The 19,119-nt window shown below is 31.9% G+C and overlaps 1 protein-coding gene across 4 annotated transcripts in view; it reads right to left on the bottom strand.

The window, feature by feature from the left end:
• LOC124375065 (AT-rich interactive domain-containing protein 4B-like) overlaps window positions 1-14,102 on the bottom strand; it is a 71,560-nt gene extending 57,458 nt beyond the window's left edge. For 3 of the 4 annotated variants that reach the window (XR_006923647.1, XR_006923650.1, XM_046833200.1), the window contains exons 1-5: window positions 13,949-14,075; window positions 8,676-8,755; window positions 7,431-7,538; window positions 3,611-3,676; window positions 2,136-2,229 (exon numbers count right to left, since the gene is read on the bottom strand). Coding sequence is in view for 1 of the 4 variants with exons in the window: in XM_046833200.1 (XP_046689156.1) it covers window positions 2,136-2,229; window positions 3,611-3,676; window positions 7,431-7,538; window positions 8,676-8,741 (334 nt within the window). In the remaining 3 variants the exon portion in view is untranslated. Of the gene's footprint in view, window positions 1-2,135; window positions 2,230-3,610; window positions 3,677-7,430; window positions 7,539-8,675; window positions 8,756-13,948 lie in introns of all 4 variants that reach the window. The other variant, XR_006923648.1, reaches the window with a different exon arrangement.
• Between the last annotated feature and the right edge of the window lie 5,017 nt (window positions 14,103-19,119).

Here is a 19,119-nt window from a genome sequence, read left to right as displayed (position 1 = left end):
CAGTACAATTATGGAAATACTTATGTTATTGATTTCTTATTACAAATAAAAAATAATGTATGCTGTTAGAAAAAGTCTTACAACAAACGTTTTACCTGCATTTGGTGTCAAAGCAATTGTTCGAACTGTGTTCCTTCTACGGTTTGACAATGAGCCAATCTTGTGTAAAATGATTCGACAGAGTTGCCTAACATTTCTTCAGTTATCAAAGCAATCTCCTCTATAATCCTGTTTCTTAGGTCTTCCAAATTATGAGGCTTTCTTCTATAAACATTGGATTTTAAATGAACCCCATAGGAAATAATCGATTGGTGACAAATCCGGAGATCTTGGAGGCCATTCGATTTCTCCTCTTCGGCCAATCCATTTATGAGGAAACCTTAAATCCAAATTACTCTCTTACATGTCTTCCCATAATGGGGTGGAGCACCATCCTGCTGAAACCATACATTATCAAAGTATTCTCCTGATGCAATTTGAATAGCTGGGATTATTTCATTTTGGAGCATATTGTAGTTAAGTTCGGCATTTAAATTTCCATTGATGAAAAAAGGGTCCAACAATTTTGTTACCTAAAATTCCACACCATACGTTCAGTTTTTGTGGTTGCTGTGAATGGGACTCAGTAATCCAATGTGGGTTTTCACTAGCCCAGTAACGGCAATTGGTGCCTGTTAAACATTGCCATTTAGGAAAAAAAAGTTGCCTCATCAGAAAATAGTATGTTGGTCAGAAAATCTCTATTGTCATCACATTTGCGCATCACAAGTTCACAAAAACTCAACTCTTCTGTCGTAAATCATCCTCACTTAACTGTTGGACTAAATGAACTTTAAATGGTTTGTATTTATTAATTTTCAAAATCTTACTCACAGACATAGGGTGCATATCATGTTGCTGTGCAGCTTTTCTGAGCGATGTATGAGGGTCTTCAATAAATGTTTGCAAAACATCTAGTGCATGTTCTTCATCTGTTGCAGATTGTATCCTACCCGACTTTGGCCGATTACGTACACTCCCTGTCATTTCAAAAACGCTCAATAGTTTTTGATATTGTTGAAAACACTTATGGGATTCCTTTCTGGGAAAGTGTCATTAAACAAATTATAAACTTCCCGATAAGATCTTTGACGATCGCCATATCCTCGCATCATCAACAGAGTAATTCGTTCTCTTTCAGACAATTCCATTAAAAATGCCAAATAAAAAACTGAACTACTGTAATTAGATAACTTGTTGACAGCAATGCTTCAGAGGACACTGATTAACTCGACAGGAATGATATGGACCTTTGTCCATTTGTAATTCCCAAGCTTAGACCTGTCTAGTGAAAGCTCCATGCTCAACAAACTGAAACCTGTAGACCAGATGATTAATAACACAATAATGTTTCTCATAGGCTAGTGACCTTTGTCTCTTTAAACCTTCCTGCTGACTGGAAAACACCAAGTACAGATTCATAAGTAATCAGAGAAAGTGACTCATAAGTTTTTATTCATTGTAATAAAAACTGGTAAATTTGTACTAATGAAACAGCTTAAAAATAAATTGTTTATTTTATTTTAATTGAACATTTAAAAAAATGCTAAAAAATTAGTTGTAACACATTTTGTGGCAAGAACCATGTTAAAATTACATTGTTGAACATCAGTAAATTTTCAATACTAAAAATGCTCTATTTTCTGATAGAATAATTCCTTTGAGATGCGGTTTGTGGCATTCAATTCAGTAAGCTATTACCTTTAAAATTATGTATCACAAGGTATAGGCTTCCATTAAGAATATTCACGATACCCTCGGCAGGACGTCCCCCGTTGGTGTGACATAACAAAACATTGTTCCAAAAAGTAGATGCCCAATCTCTATCACGATTTGTAAGAGGTTTCAAATTTATATTTAAATTATTAAAGGATATATTTTGGGTGTTTCCAGACATAATATACACCCTGTATATGTATCAAATGGGGTCTCCTGTCATAACTTCAGTGGTAGCCTACTATTAATATTGTCTTGTTTTATTGAAAAAAAAAAAAACTGTATCTTTAATATATGCCTTTACTGAATATCGGTTATATGATTTGATTTGTTATTTGCTTTCTTTAAATCCAATTTATTATACTAATATATTCACTTACCAACTGTGTACTGGCTGCAGTCTTGTATTTTTATTATAGTTGCCTCCACATATTCTTTCTTATCTGCATGTCTCACCTCCACTACTGATCCGGCCTACATCAGAAACGTTATTCTTCAATTATGTTAATCTTAATAATAGATTATAGACAAGTTTAAACTTATGCTTTAGTGCAATTTATAAGTACGAGTTAATTGTTGGATTAATTACTCAGTAAGTAATAATATTAAGTTTGTATGACGATTCCGTACACACAGAGCATATTTCGTTTTAATAAATTGCATATTTTTGTATACTTCTAATAATAGAAACAAATTATACAAGTTATAAACAAGCTGCACGCTGCTCCAAACAAAACACATTCGGCGAAACTGTCTTTATAAACGTCAGTATACCAGGATAGCCTGCTGTATCTTTAATCACATAATAATACTTTTCAAAATAGTGGACGTATCTTTAATCACATAATAATACTTTTCAAAATAGTGGACAAAGTAAAGATACAGCTATTCATTATTTTATATCAGGAAAATAACAAATATACAAGACATATACTAAATGTATCTGAAGGGTAGCACATAAGTATTTTGAAATTAAGAACAGTACATCTTAAGGCTTTATACAAAAAGTAAAATTTAGATTTATCTACAACATTCCTTCTAAAAGTTTTCCTGACAACAAAATAAAAAAATAGACATGCTAAATTTCATAAATCAAAATTTAATTTAATTTCAAAATTCTCGCGAAAAAACTACTTTGGTATAAAATTATTATATAAAGATTTTACTTAGTACTATAAGTTTCTTAATTAATACTCTAAAATGTCATATAGACATTCAGATGTTTAGTGAGTTAAGTATTAGATTGAGTGAGATTTGGGTTTCTTGCTACCCAGACAGACTCGTTTATACAATATTGAAAGCGCAATCCATTTTTATTTCATCCAAGTGTGAAACCGATCTCACTTTTCTACTAAATGATGAAACCTTTGAAAAAGTATGATTTTGCCAATTATAACTAACAGACTGAAATTACTACAGTACTAATTTCACATAATTTTGAAATCTTTCAAAGAAATAAATGTAAATTTTAGATCATATTAAATCATTTAAATTAATATATTTCTGATTAAATATTTTACTACTAAGATAACATAAATACATTTTTTAAGGAGAAGCTAATCTCCAATTAGCATTGCTTCAGAACTCGTTATATTACTAAAAACATGGGATGGGTCAATTCTGAAACTCTATAGCGGTTCCTTGATTCTTAGCGGTATTGAGAAATCTGTGATTCTCATAATAATACAGTATTATTATACAATTATACAGCATACAGTTATAAACAAAAAACCTTTATATTGCTGTAAGTAATATAATATTAAAAGGATTCTGTGACAAAATAATAATTGTTTAACCAAAATATACTTTAAATGCAACACTAATATTTAATTAGCATATTACAGTAACTACTTACTCTTAGAGTGCCTTTTATTTGATCATCAGTAACAACAGCAGTGCCAAGGCCTAATTTGTATGCAATCTGAAAAACATAGTGAATTTAGTTGTACGTTTGATGTAATTTGAATTTTTACATCTAATATCTCTCAAAAATACAACTGTGTTTATATTTTGGCAACATTTTTATGGATATAATTATGTATAGCGAACATTCAGATTAGCTACTTTTGTATCACAGTAATATTAGAAATCTTTCATTCTGAACAGTAACAATCCAGTGGTTCAAAACTATTTTTATAATATCAATATTGTATATTTAACCTTTCCCATGCCGTATACAGATACTTTAGAACGGTAGACTTTGACCAAAATGGCAAATACAGTTATTTCCAATATTATAGATTATGTCTTTTGGAGAGTTTATTAGTTCACAAAAGGCTTTCGAAATGCCCAGTGCATGCTCCATGCTTATCATGGCTGCCAGGAAGTATTTATAAACGAGCTATACTCTGCGCCAGGGTGAGGAGAGCGCCCTTTGTCGAACTCCGACCACCTGCTCGTCAGTTCTGCGTCTCCTACAGTCATAACCAAACAATCCGCTGTGTGTATTATTTCTTTCTCGGTTGTCACAAGTGCACATCTACTACGTATCTCGTTATTATTCTTCATCATGTAATAGTGTTGTGATCAGTTTGAAATATTTATCTTGTTTTATACTAAAATAAAATAAAACTATTCAGTTTAAATACATTTCACAATGGAATTAAAATTTATTTAAAATAAACAGTTTTGTAAATAGTTTTTTTTTTTATTTTTATCGATAAATACACTAATTTAAAGTAAAATGCCCTGTTTTATGCTTTTACCATTTATAATTTATCTATAATAAAAATTAGCTTTGAACTTGAAGAAACAAATTTTTTTTACTTTTCTTGGCATTATAGGAAAGTTAATGGAATTATTAGTGGCATACGAAGGGATAATGAGTGTAAAAGACTCTTACTTGTACAAAAACTACTAATGTTACGGTCTATATAGAATTATCTAAAACCTATAAAACGCAAATACTCTGTACAAGAGATCTCGCCAGAACCGAATCTAAACCATGCCACTGATATGTCTCTATGTAGGGGACAGTGAGACGAAAATGACCCATGATTGAAGGATGTGTTAAGACCACATGCGGATTTGTAGTTTGTGTAATTTTGACCTCATGTATAAAACATTAGAAGATAAGCATTTAATTTAATTATAACCTACATTTTGTTGGGATACATAACATATCATTTAGCAATGGTGTAACAATGTTCCATCAAAATGCTTTAAATAGACAAGAAAAATTGGTAGAACAAATCTGATCATTTAAGTACTAACTAAGCATGTTAGGCTACAACTTTTAAATTATTTCTAATTAAATTTAGCATCATTTATAGTCAATGATTCCCCTGATGTGGATCAATATTTGCTAGCAGAAAAGTTAGATATTTTTGTTTTGTTATTTTTGGCTTGCTTATTTTTATAATTAAATTTCATTTAAAACCCCTTAGCTTTGGTAAATATTGGGTAACCAGCCCCTAATTATCAAATATGTCCCTATTTATTATTAATGTGAATAAATTTATTTTTGAATTTTTTATCTTTAATAATATACCATGAATTGAATTTTGTTACTTTTTCAGCACATATTAAGAAGAAGTAATAAAAACAAACAGATCATCCCTGGTTCTGTTTTTAAATTATGGTTTGAGTCATTCTAAACCAATATACAGAGTATCAATTAAGCCCCAGGACAATTTAATATTATTTTAACCATTACAATTGGAGCTATGAAATTTTTGATGATGTTATTAGACATCAAAGCTTTTAACACGTACTCAGTGAACCACTAAGTCGACAGGAAGACAGTCCACAAGGAGTCAAGATGAAAAGTTTTAATGATCATACAGATCAAGTTTCAAATCAAATTAAAGATTAGTAAAATACTATATTACAAATCTGATCTCAAAAGGTTGACCCTTAGCAAAATGGTAGGTGATTAAATTTCAAAATATTGTTATCAGGCTTGTACTATCTAATAAAAGCAAGAATGGCATTGAAATTTGGTACATCGTTTTAGAAAATCTTGTCCAAATTTGGAGTGTCATTTATGACTTTTTCAAATTACTTGAAGTTGGCTTACTTAGGAAGTTGTATAAATGTTTATTGAGTAGTGTATAATTTTGAAACAGAAGCTATAAATATTGTCTCTAAAAATAGCTGAACTCAGAGCATAATATTTATTTATTTATTTTTAAGATGCTGGAAGTCAAGTCATGGTTATAAGAGATGATTAATATCGTAGTCCGATCTTGAGACATTTGTGCACAACAATGTAGGTTTTAAATGCTGACTTCTTAATGAGAACAAACTTTACATTTTCTGAATTAACTTTAGTTACTGCTTTTATTCTTCTCACATTGTTTCAATATCTCATTTACATTTTTAACAAAAGAAATAAAGAAATATTATTATAATTTTCTTTAAAATAACCAACTAAAGGATGGAAATTAAATACAGCAGGAAAAGTATTTGCAAGTAAGAAAAATTAATCTGTAAGTATAAGTAATTGAAACTCCCCCTCTCCCCAGCTACTGGACATTAACCGTACTAATTGACAAAAGTCAGTTAACACAAGATGTTTGTAATTTTATTCACTTGCGTTGCTGCAGGTTTAAAATAAAATAATTTTCACACAAATAAAAATTGTATTATTGGAATGTTTGTTTTTAAATTAATTAAACAATTCCAATAAGAAAGGACATTCTACAACGTTTTAACATTATAGTTTATTTCTTAAAGTCATAGTGATATGGATTTTTGAGTACGAACATATAACAATCCTAATAATGCGAGTAAAGATCATGGAAGTAAGATGCTTATTAATGATTATTTTTTGTATGGAAATATTTCCAAGTGGCTTTTGGATTTTGGGATGTTATGCACTAAACAAGAGGACTAAAATCTTTTACATTTGAGAACACTTTGTTAGAAGTACTTTAAAGTTTTACTGAAAAGCACTGTTCAACACTTAAGAACTACCAGAGAAGATAATACACAATGTTGCATGAATCGTCTAGCCTAGGTAGTCAAAAGATCTAATCGAAGATGATTTTGTGAAATCATGATGAATGTATGATAACCAGAAAGTTATCTTAGATAATATTTTAATACACAAGCAGCAAAAAAAGTACAGTTAGCAATATACAAAATTGAATAGAAGGACCGTTCTTTAACAATGGTGATTTTAGTGCAGAATAATATCACAGTATGCTACAACACTAAATGATTCCTGTACTAACACCTACCTACCTATGGCCCTTCCGACTGCCAATCAGTACCTGACAAAAACTTGGATTCATCAATGTACTGTACTTGTATCATTTGTTTGGAAATATTAATAGAGCATTTTCGGATATGATTTTAAGGTCAGTTTGTATCAAGGGGAGTGCGTTAACGTCACAAAATTGCCTTAGTTCTGAAGCACCAGTCATTGTTACTGTTTGTGGTATTCGAAATTTCGAAGGAGACGTAATTCACTTCAAGACAACAAATGTTCAGAGAAGCTGCATTCAGCCGTCACTCTAGTAAACACTGATCAGTTATGCACTATGATCCAGGAAGGCAGACAGACTTATTTTATGATTGAAGCTTACTTAAAGATTAAATTCGAGCAGTGCAAATAGTTGTTTTTATAATATTTTGTATAGTTTTGTTTTCAATAAATTGGTTTTAAATATACAATGTTAAACCTTAGTTCTATTTACGTTAAAAAACAGAGATAACTTGGTGTCACATACCTTGCATTTCACACTTCGGACGATCTTGCGAACCTTGGCCTCGCAAAATGCACCCTTGTATTTGGCACTCACCTCAGTGCCCACAGCTAAGTAGGGTGGGTCATCTCCCTGAGATCAAACAGAAAGTATGTTAGTTTAATAAACTGAACAGTCTGGAAGTTTGTAATTTAACTAAAATAAGAACTCAAATAATATTATTTTCTCACTTATTTATAATATTATAAAACAAATTTTGATGTGTAATTCATAAAATGATTATAGTAGTACCTGTAATTTTTTCAAATAAATGCATGAATGCATCCTGATACAAATAGTCTAATTACTTATGTCCACCACATTATAAGAGGACTATCCAGAAAGTACTGATCGCGAGAGAAAAGAAGTGACCTGGATTCTGGCCTATCTGAAATTTGCAGGCGCTACTAGTAGTATGTTGCCGCGCCTTGTTTCGTAATTCCATTATTGTTTCACTGTTCCATTGCTATGATAAACAATTCGCAGGGTTGGCTGTGGGGCGAAGCGCCTGAAATTACCGCGCGGCAACACACTAGTACACAGCTGTGCGCCGGCACTCTTCTTTTCTCTCGCCAACAGTAACCGACGTTTTGACATGGCGTAGCAATGGGTGGGACTAGCATCTTGTCGTCAGAGTTTTCCTACACTCAGTACGATTGTGCATCATGCTATTGTACTTGTACACTGTGGAGTGTGGAAATTGAAAGCTGACAGACCATAACATCATAGTTAATTATCATTCCAAAGATCTACAAGGAAGAAAACAAAAAGAATTGGCATTAATCTGTATTGATTAAAAGTATCGAGTGTAGCTATATGGTTACTCTGATATTTCTACTGTGCACTACATTAAATGTCACCTAAATACGGATTGCCGCACCAATTGATGGCAGCTACTAACAAGGTTTTTACCATGTCTGCTACATGCAGATGCCACAGCACTCAAAGGGTAAAAAAAACATTCAACAGTAAATTCTTTAGTGAAAACAAATGCCTGAGAGTGGCCAGATCTAGGGGTTAAGACTATGTTATACGTCAAGCTCCGAGTAATTAGTTTATATTAATCAGTATAATAGATCCACAGTTAAAGTGTTGTTTAACTTGCCGTTTGGTATATTGTTTATTAAATAATAATTACTTTATATACTATTATAGCTTAATCCCAGTTGGGGGTAGCTCAATATATATATATACATAACAAACAATTGGAGTCAATCAGGCAATGCTCACCATCATCTCCCTCTTGCTGCCCCACCGCTGCATTAATGACAGAATTTTGAGGCCTTTAAAAGACATCCATAGTTGATCATCTGGAAACACAAAAGATCTATTAGGTTCAAAAACATTCATACTAATTAGTTGATCATGAAGGAAACATGATTTTGAACTACAGAGTACAAGTCACAATAGTTTTGCACTCACTGACCAACCAAATAGAACTGACCACAAAATAAATGGCGATCATCACTTCAGAAACAAGATGGTGGCAAAAACAGGAAGTAGACATTTTTATTATTGGTTCATTTTAGATGAACTTCTTAAAACCATACTGTGACTTCACACTGGTTTTTTACAAATCTCTAATATGTTTGATACTTTAGATTTTCTTGTTAGTTCATTTTCCAAAATTGGAAGCCAAAGCAGAATAATTTCAACTGATAGTTGGTCTGCAAATTAATGTATAAAGCCTTGATTGATTTCCTTTTAAAGAAATAAGGTTCCTGATGTATTATGTTGGCTTTATCCCAATTCATATGATGTTCTTTGGACCAAAATTTTTTGACTTTTCTGATAGCCCTTTTCTCATCTTTTCTTTGTGTTCTTTTATCCTTGTTTAATGGTATTTTTATCTTGCCTATGTATTTCCTATTGCAACTACACTTTATACTCTAAACAAAGTTTTTGAAATCCTGTGTACCATTTTTTGGTTTTGTTTTTACGATACTTTTTTATGAGTATTGTGTGTTTAAACGAGAGCACTGTTTAAAAGTGTAAATGTGTTTTATCCTGAGTCAGAAAATCAGAATAGAAACAAATTTGCCTTAATGTTAATCCCTTATATGTCGGGTATATCAGAGAAAATTAGAAAAGTGGGTTAAAAGTACAACATTAGCTCCCGTAATGTAGAAATTGTGATTAACTTTTGAACAGGGTATCTAAACTTTTTGATCCAGTAGTAGTTCTGTCCAAATTTGTCTTATTATACAAGTAAATTATATACTTAATAATTTAAAATTCAGATATCACTAGAGAAGAAAACACCTAAAAAACCATATTTTCGTATTCAGAGGCCATCCTGTCCATATCTACTATTTCTTGCTATATAGAGAAGGTAAATACATAGGTACATATTATAAAAAGAAAAAGTTATAACAAGTGCTCACGTGATTTGAGCTTAAAGTTAGGTACTATGTCAAGGGATGTTTTGAGCGTGTGAAGTGTGAGATAGAGCCACTGAAGCCCACACTGATGACTGGAGGTGTTTCCGATCTGTATTTTCCTGACCTCAGGTCACATTCCAGATCGTTCAACTTTTCCGATGTCAGATAAGGATGGGCGATCTGCCCTGTGATCTGAGGTTGGAAAAATACCGATTAGAAATGTCCCTAACCATCAGTGCGGGCTGAAGAATTAAAACCATCCCTCCAGATAGTACCCGACTTCAAGCTCAGATCACATAATCACATAAGTGCTTGCACTACTAATAACTAACTTTGGTACTACTAGTAACATACATAATAACTTAATTTGAACCTACTTGCATTGCATAATAATAAGTAGTAGACAGACAGAGTGGCCTCAAAATAATAACAAAGTACCCAAAAAAAACTCCGGCTAGGGCCTCAAAATTCGTAAATTCTGCACTGTCACAAAGTACAACAAAAACACATTTTAGCAATCAATCGATAATTTATTTACTGCCAACCACTTGTTGTCCATGCAGACTTGTGATAATGTCTAAAAGTAAATAAAGAAATACAAATTATAATGAAATTATTATTTGTAAAACTATGGTAATTAGTTAATTTGGTTTTGTATCTATTTTTTCTTACAAAAAGTACAATAAAATTACATGTTGGAAATCAGTAATTTGCATATTGGCGCCATGAATAGACATTTGGATTCAAGATTCAGCTTTGACATATCATTAGTAGTAGTATTGTGAAATCGTGCTTAAGTATATTTTAAGCACTTCTATTGGTAAAAGTATTAAGTAAAAAGAGCCACGGTATTGAGTATCAGAATCGACCTATCCCTAGTACAATTGTAAGGGACATAATAAAAATTTACACTTAATTCACTCTTACATTCAACGTTTTTATCGTAGGTAGCGTGTCTGGTTACAATCCTGTGGAAATATCATGGATCTGAATAAATCACATTGCACACATGGAACAATGGAACACAAAGTATTTTGCTACAGAAGTTACCAAAGTGTGGTTAGTCCGCAATATGTAGAATAAGTAGACACTGGTAACAAACTGTACTTTCTATAGTTGTTTCTAACATACAAGCTTAATTAATGTAATAAATTACTAGCTCTTAAATATTTTGTGTTTGCCTTAGGATGATGCATAGGGATAGAATCATGCCATAATGGCAGTACAACTATAAACGAATACAAGAAAAACTATGGTTCAAGTCACAACAAATTCATTAGACTAGTCATGGAGTATGAAATAACACAATGGAAGGCTCCTCATACACATAACGATTGGCTGCATGATTTGGTTTGAACAGTTTGAATTGTCCGACCGATCTTCACGTGATCGGGGAAGTAATTCAGAGAAATAGTTGATAGGAGAACTGATGGGATTTCCTTAGCTTTTAAAATAATCAAGTAATATTGTAATTAAGTTGTAGGTTGATCTGTTTTAACCTTTAGTAATCGGATAGGAATAACAGAATTCTCAGCAGGTAAAATAGCCCACCATAGCAGCTGTGCAGGTCAGGCACTTTGTTATAAGGTGAATATTCACAGGTCAGGTGGTCACGAGTGAGGCCCATGCCTACTACGGCGCTACCACTCGGATGGCCACACTCAAGACCCACTGTACTTCATAACTATTATTTCAAATATGAAATAAATTCCTTACGTCTGTAGGCTTGACAAGTAGTGCTGCTTTCTATCACAAAATGTGGCAACTACATAAATCTGTAGTTATCATTATTTCCGATGTCTTTAGTTTTGTTTTAACGGGATAAGACAAATCATTATGATGAAAGACTAGAATTTGATTAAAGTGATGATGATTTTGACGTTTAAATGCAAGTATACATTTGCAAATGTCATGGCTATAAGCTACTTGTTTTTTATACTTTTATTACAAAAAATTATTCATTCACTTGCAAAGCTACAAGAAATAGTTTTTAATTCTTAAAATTAAATATGTGTTGCCATTGATATCAATATTTAACTAAAATTAGTATTATACTGTTAATTAAATAACACTTTTCATCTTACATATTTATAATTTGTAAATAAAGATGAAATTTATAACAAAACAATGATTTATTACTAATTTAGTGCCAAGCTTACATTATATAAAAAACTACATGATTTTATAATAAAAATTATTTGTATAAAACACACACAATTACTTAGATTATGGTTTGTAATTCTGCATTAGTATTTATATCTTACCATATAATATATGTAATTTGAAATTGAGGCTGCAAAGCCGATTTGGAGCTACCAGGAAAGATAAATCAGATCTGTCAGCGTTAAGCAATAAGCAGAGAATTCCGACAGGGTGGGAGTACATGTAGCGGGCCACTCTATCGGGGAGGGCAGCTCATCATATTGAATATACGAGTACACTAAAAGACAATACTGACCCTTGAGCATGGCCTTCCGAGTGCTGAGAGTTAAAAGTATTTTATTTGTTTTATTTGCAGGAAAAAGATACTATCAGTTTCAAAGCAGGCCCCTGTCAATAAAATATAAAATTGTTTCCATATTTTGAGTTTAGTCTCCACCAAATGGACTAGTATTTAAACAAATTGATAGGATACACTAAAGCAGCTACAGTGATATACTCGGTTAAAAAACAATTTTATGTTTATATCACTGTTTACTATGGTGTGTGTTGCAAATTACAAAACTTCAATTTAGTTACTTATTTGGCAGGGATGGGCAGGGTACGATAAGCGGACCTGGTTTTTTATATCGAAGAATGTAACCATCGATACCTAATATTCGCATCTCAAATCCTAGACTATCAATCGTTATAAAAGTATCTATAGTCCTCAATAACAATCATGTTTAAAATTAAATTTAAATTTAATATTTACAGTGATCAAATAAATTATTATAACCAAATTTAGGAAAACTGAAGACGACAATATTTGCTCCTCTCACAGTTACAGTTCTTTCTTTCCCACAAATTTCACATAACGGGTTTTTAGGTACGAGTCCAACATGTTGAAGCCATGAAAAACACGTCTTATCATCTTTCAAAGCAATGTCGTGTAGTTTTCTCAAATTTACTGCCATTTTAATAAACAAATGTTACTTATGTAAAATTGAAATATTATGTTATGTGTATTATTTGAAAGTGTTTACAGCTGTTGATATAGGCTATATTATTTAAGTTAATTGTTCAAAATAATTAATTAGTATCAAATGATTATATTGATGGTTATGATTAAGTAATATCGTTTGCCAATTTCAATATAAGAAACTGGGTCCGCTTATCGTTCCCTACCCACAGGGATTTGCAGAACCTTCTAGCCACAACTAGGCTAGATAAGGATTGAATTTCATGACTGTGCAATAAAGTGGGCCGAACATAGTGGCCTGAGGAGCAAAACGCTAAAACAGCAAGTGCCACTAAGTGTAGCCCACCGAATTGAGGGACAGGACATGGTCATAAATTAATTACCTGACAGAGAGAGCAGCCATGATCACCATAGTGGCCCTGTGATCTAAGAGGGCCATCATGTAAGTTTAGTGCTGATGGTAATTCCACTCACTCAACTAATAAAAGATAATCTATGAGAAGACCTAAACCAAACCATATACTGGGACTAATTCAATGTTGTTGCGAAAACAAATTTCAAAAATAAGCTTTTGAACTAAAAATTTTGAATAAACATGTTTTTTCTTATGTTACATAATTTTAAAAACAAATAATTTTACAGATAACTTCAGTAATAAATGGTGAATGGTTCATTTTCTAAGACATTTGTTATAAATGAACCAAAATAGATCAATCTCTTTCCAAACCAAAGTAGGTATTCTTGAGCTGCTATATAAACCATTAGTTTTAGGTATTTGAGTACAAATTTAAGTACAGGGACTTTAAAGCATTGGTAATTAGTGTGCCGTAAGATAACCAGCATCGCTTATATTTTGGCAACAAATATAACACCTAATTTTACAAAGCATAAGTCTTAACTAGTTTTGTAGTTCCATATGAAGCGGTCAATACAAGATATTTTCTTCGATTATTCATGTGATTTTATAAACGTACGTAAAAGACATATTCTTCAAAACTTACCATATGCGATACTGGAACATTGAAACTATATTAATTAACTTGCACATATAATCACTAAAATAACAATCTACCTGTCCAAATTCGTCTCCTCTAGATACACAAACGATCGGCAGGCGCAGAGCCTCACTCGCTAGTCTCTCCAGTAACATCACACAGCTGCTGCAAATCACGTACGTCTTTGCAGGCTTCTGAAATCCCATTGGTCTAAAATTTTTGACAGCAACAAAGAAGAATAAAAACGTTAGTTAAATATATATCATGCATACGTTACTTCTTGACTTTTGAAACAGATAATAGTATGTTTAACTTCTCTATAAAATTAACTCATAAATATTACTTTTACCGTACAATATTAAAATGTTGACTATTAATATTATATAAGAAGTTATATCTCATGTTATAAAGTATTTAAGATATAAACTCACATTATTTTAAAATATTTTTGTGTTATACCAGTAATAAAATATTGAAATATCAATAGTGAGAGGAATAAAATGTTTTGCCAGTTTTACCTACAGATTTCATTCAATCAACTGGAGAAGTAAGCACGACGTCTACTGTGACCGGACATACGAGTGATAGGTAGGAATATGTGTGGAATCGTTACTTGATTGTATTTTGTGCTTACCATTTATAATAACATTTAAAATAAATGGATTTTGTTTGAAAATAGTTATCTTACTCATTTTCAGCCAGCTTATAGGCTTACCTTGTATATCTTTTTTCCTGTTCGTGATACCTCTTTCTAACGTAGCAGTTGAGAAAAACAGCTGGATGCTTTAATTTTCGCCCTTTCTTTGGCCTCCTAGTGCTTATATCAAATTCGGTATGATTTTTATCTTGTTCATGATCATTAATTTGCTGCGCAATGACCTCGTTAGGCATTTCTTCATAATTATTAAATAACACATTATTGCCTTCAAGGCAAGATCCATCTCACCATTATCACAATCAGTTACAGGACTGTTTTCATCCTCACTTGCTCCTTCCTCGGGCATGAAACTTTCCAAAACAGCATCACTATCATTGGACATTACCAATTGTTCACTAAACACAAGATCAACCTCGCCTTCGACATAAACAGTTAATAAGCTTTGTTCAATTACTTCCATCCCTTCGTCATTGTGAATTTCTCCCAGGACTACTTCATAGTTTAGGGTCCCCACATCATTTTCATACAACAGAAGATCTCTCTTATCACTAACACGTTCAGGGAGAATCTCACCCAAAACTATTTCATAATCAGTGGACCCCCACTTGTTTTTATTGCTTAAACATTTTATCACAACAGCGTATGTATAGTCTGGAAGATTATATAAATTTGATGAGAAAATGCAAAAAGAAGAAACCATTAATTGTAGAAAAAGTTTAAAATGCAATGTTTTTTTCTCAACTGCTACATTAGAAAGAGGTATCACAAACTGGAAAAAAAGATATACAAGGTAAGCCTAAAAGTTGACTGAAAATTAGGGTGATAACTATTTTTAAACAAAATCCATTTATTTTGAATATATAGACAAGTAGGGACTTTGTTACACCCTATACAGTAATTGATATTCAAAAGAAACAAAAAGGCAGGTCAATGGGAATAAGTCTATTCTCTAAAGATTTAGAAAAATTCTGGCCTAATGGAAAACCCACTTGAATCCCAAAATTAAATGATCTGAAGTTCATCTTAAACCTTATACCTACAGATGCTAAGCCCTTTTACAAAAAACTTGTTGATAGTGAATCGATAACCGATGACATAGATGGAAATAATGTGGAAACTTTAGATTTTGATTTCGAGGAAGATGATTATTTAAATGAACAGCCTAAAGAAAGTTAATTATAACAAATACGCATAAATTAAATGTTTTAAAATTTTAGACTATACATAAGTTAATAAAGTGGACAATGTATAGCAATAGTGTTTTAATCACTTATTTGAGTGGTTTTAACTATTAAACAAGTTTTATGGTTATTTTGTTTGCTTTACTAACCAGAAAGAGAAAACCTACCTTCGATATAACAAACGTAAGTTCAAAAACTGTATTGATTAATGTTTATTGCACTAAAAAGTGTATAACACTTCTAAACATTAATGTTTTGTTTTGTAATAAACATTCAAACCAAATGGTCGTTGTTGCAAATTGCCAATATACGATATCTTAAAATTGCAATAAGGATCCAAGCCACAAATTAAAAAAAAAAAAAAAAAAACTAAAAAACATTATTTGGTCACTAAAGCTTATTAAATTAAATTTAGAATATTATAATCTAGTGTTAAAATAAACCCCTACAGTTGTACTCTGAACATACATTTTTGTGTAAAGGTAAATTGTATTTTTCTCAAAACCAACATCGTGCGGGAGGATCCCTATTGCATAATTATGACCACAATATGTTACTACAATTGTTTGGGTATTTTGTGTTGAGTAAATTAAGTCATTGTACATGGTTTTGCAATTAATTATTAACGTTTTGTCTTCAGGATAATCATTATGTTACAGTGTTATTGAGCATACACTAAGACCCACATTTGGACAGTGGCACGCTTGTGCATGAAAAATAAAATTGTAAGAAATAACATAAAAATATTAAAAATAATTGCTTGGAGGTTTATTGTATCATAAAAACTAGCATTATAACAGTTTCAATCATTAAAAGCAATTAATAAATCTATCCTAGAAGAAGTTAAATGAAGAAGTCTTGTTGGTGAGGTGAATATGATAGAAATATTGTTGGTAAAAAAAAACTCGGAAATATATATTATTACGGAACATGAAATAGCTCTTGAGAAGATCACGTACCTATTAAATTTGAAAGTTATAGGCTACTCCATTCCTACTGTAGGGAAGAAATAATTGTAATGCGTGCATATACAATTTGCGGTGGTAGCACACACTTTAACAGCTGATATTAAGCTATCTCACACCATCACTAATGAATGGGTTAATTCAATGTTTGCTAAGGGGTTGGCGGACGGAATACATCTTATGTTATCCTCCTCAATCCTAGTGTATCCGTCTTTAAAAATGTTAAAATGACAGTTTTTAGGTTAAAATTAAATTATATTAATTTGCTACTTGAAGCTACTTTACAGTTCTCCAGGAAATCATAACTTGGACAGTTGTTATGATAGAAAGAAATTTCTTCTGGTCTTTTTGACGTGACAACGTCTTAAATTAGGTTGCGGCTCGGAGTCACTCATGAAAAAGTGTAACGCCCGGTAACGTTACGATGCCCGTCCAGTGGGTCCGCCGCACGGGATAAAGCAGATAACTATGTTTATTCGTGAAAATGTGGAGTGCTTAGATTCGTCATTTACAACAACTACAACAATAAAGGTAAATAATTGTACACTGATATTTCATTATCGTAAACTATGATTGATTGATTAATTGTTAGATTGACACAAAAGTTGAGAAACTGAGTTTATAGGTTATGTCATACTATTGACAAATGTTGATAGTGTTAAGTAAATTATTAGTTTAAATCACTCTGCAATCAATCGTAATTCAGTCGATTGAGAAGAAACAGCGCGCATTGCTAGTCAAACATTTAAAATAACAAATTATAACCTCTAACCTGTCATAACAGTGCGACCAAACAAACGAACTAAACCGACCAATCACAACGCGCGGAGTTAGAATTTAACTGTGTTTAGCAAGGATTTCAAATTCCAATTTTAGTAAATGTTTTATTCAACTTTACCATTTACAATAAAAAATTTTAATTAATTTCAAATTATGTACAATGTTTTAGTAAACAAAATATATTTCTATAGTTAAAATTTGTGCAATTCTTATTTTCATTCAATTCCTTGTTCCTATTGTGCAATTTAATAATATTGATATCAATAAATATTCTACCGAGAAAAAGACGTTGTCACGTAAAATCTTCGCCCGTAAAACCGACTTTACAGGCAACCATAATTTTTTTATTTTAAGAAGTGCTAGTAAATAAAAAAAGTGTAAACAAATCTAAGTTGGTGTACTTTAGTTCACAACTTTGATCACATTTTGCGTATTCAATACCACTTTGGGGAGGTTTTAGGACTTATCTAGATACCACATATTACAAAAAACCGTAATGGACAACGTTTTGTTTACCTCCATGAGAGCACTGCCAAGATCTGTTTGTGAAACTAAGTATACTGGTAGTACCTTTCTTTTATGTAGGCTATATGAGCTAAACATGTATATTTGAAGTACACTGAAAACTATTTGCTGCAGTATAAGTCTTATCATGTGAACTTTTTGTTAGAGCATTTAAAAATTGTAGCCTTGACCAACAAGGATGTAACCCTAGTAGCCAACAACTAGGTTTGGCACTTTAACATGTCTAACGCCATGGATCTACAGATAGAGAAACCAATAAATATTCAAGTGTAAGTAAGTAAATATGCAAGACCATCGACAAATAAAAACAGGGTAGCCAACGTAAAACAGAGTATCCAACACAAAACAAAGAAAACAAATGTTTGAGGAAGTAACAAGTTTTTTTGCGCTCTAATCTGTTATACATAGTACTATAAAACAACCTGGAATTATTATATTGAACGTATATGTATAAACGTGGTATCATTTATGCTGAAATTCTGCCCTACAATAATCACTAACAAAAGAAATATCGATTATTTTTTATTTTTCGTCAAGTAGTCCTCTTAAATTCCGGAAATAACATACTATAAGAACAAATGAACGCACTAGTACAAGGTAAGAAATAGAAAGATTTATAATGAAAAACACAATCTAGTAGTGTTTGAGAAAATCTGTGCCCTCCAACTTATGTCCCACAAAAGCAAATTGCGTATAAAATTAAAAAAAACTAAGGAGGGTTTAAAAATTGTCTCCTTCTTCATAGTTTTATAAATTAAACTATGTTTTATAGATTACGAGCCCATTTATTATGTGTCCTTCCTACCTTAACTATCACATTTCCTGAAATGTAGGAGACTTTATACCCGGTATCTTAACAACGGCCAATGCCATATAGACCAACTGGTGGAGAGTTCAAGTAAGTATGGTTATTAGATACGTATTATATTTATGTACTCTTGACCTACGCCTGCGCCTTCTCGATTCATAAAGATACGTATATGGACATCTGTAAGACTGAAACTGGAATGTTGGTTAGACTGGACTTCCTGTACTGTAATGTTGGTGAGACTGAAAGTCTGAAACAGT

Source organism: Homalodisca vitripennis, chromosome 1 (assembly GCF_021130785.1).
Source record: "Homalodisca vitripennis isolate AUS2020 chromosome 1, UT_GWSS_2.1, whole genome shotgun sequence".
Classification (NCBI taxonomy): domain Eukaryota; kingdom Metazoa; phylum Arthropoda; class Insecta; order Hemiptera; family Cicadellidae; genus Homalodisca; species Homalodisca vitripennis.
Note: the sequence above shows the minus strand (reverse complement) of the source record. Positions and strands in the feature narration are given on the sequence as shown.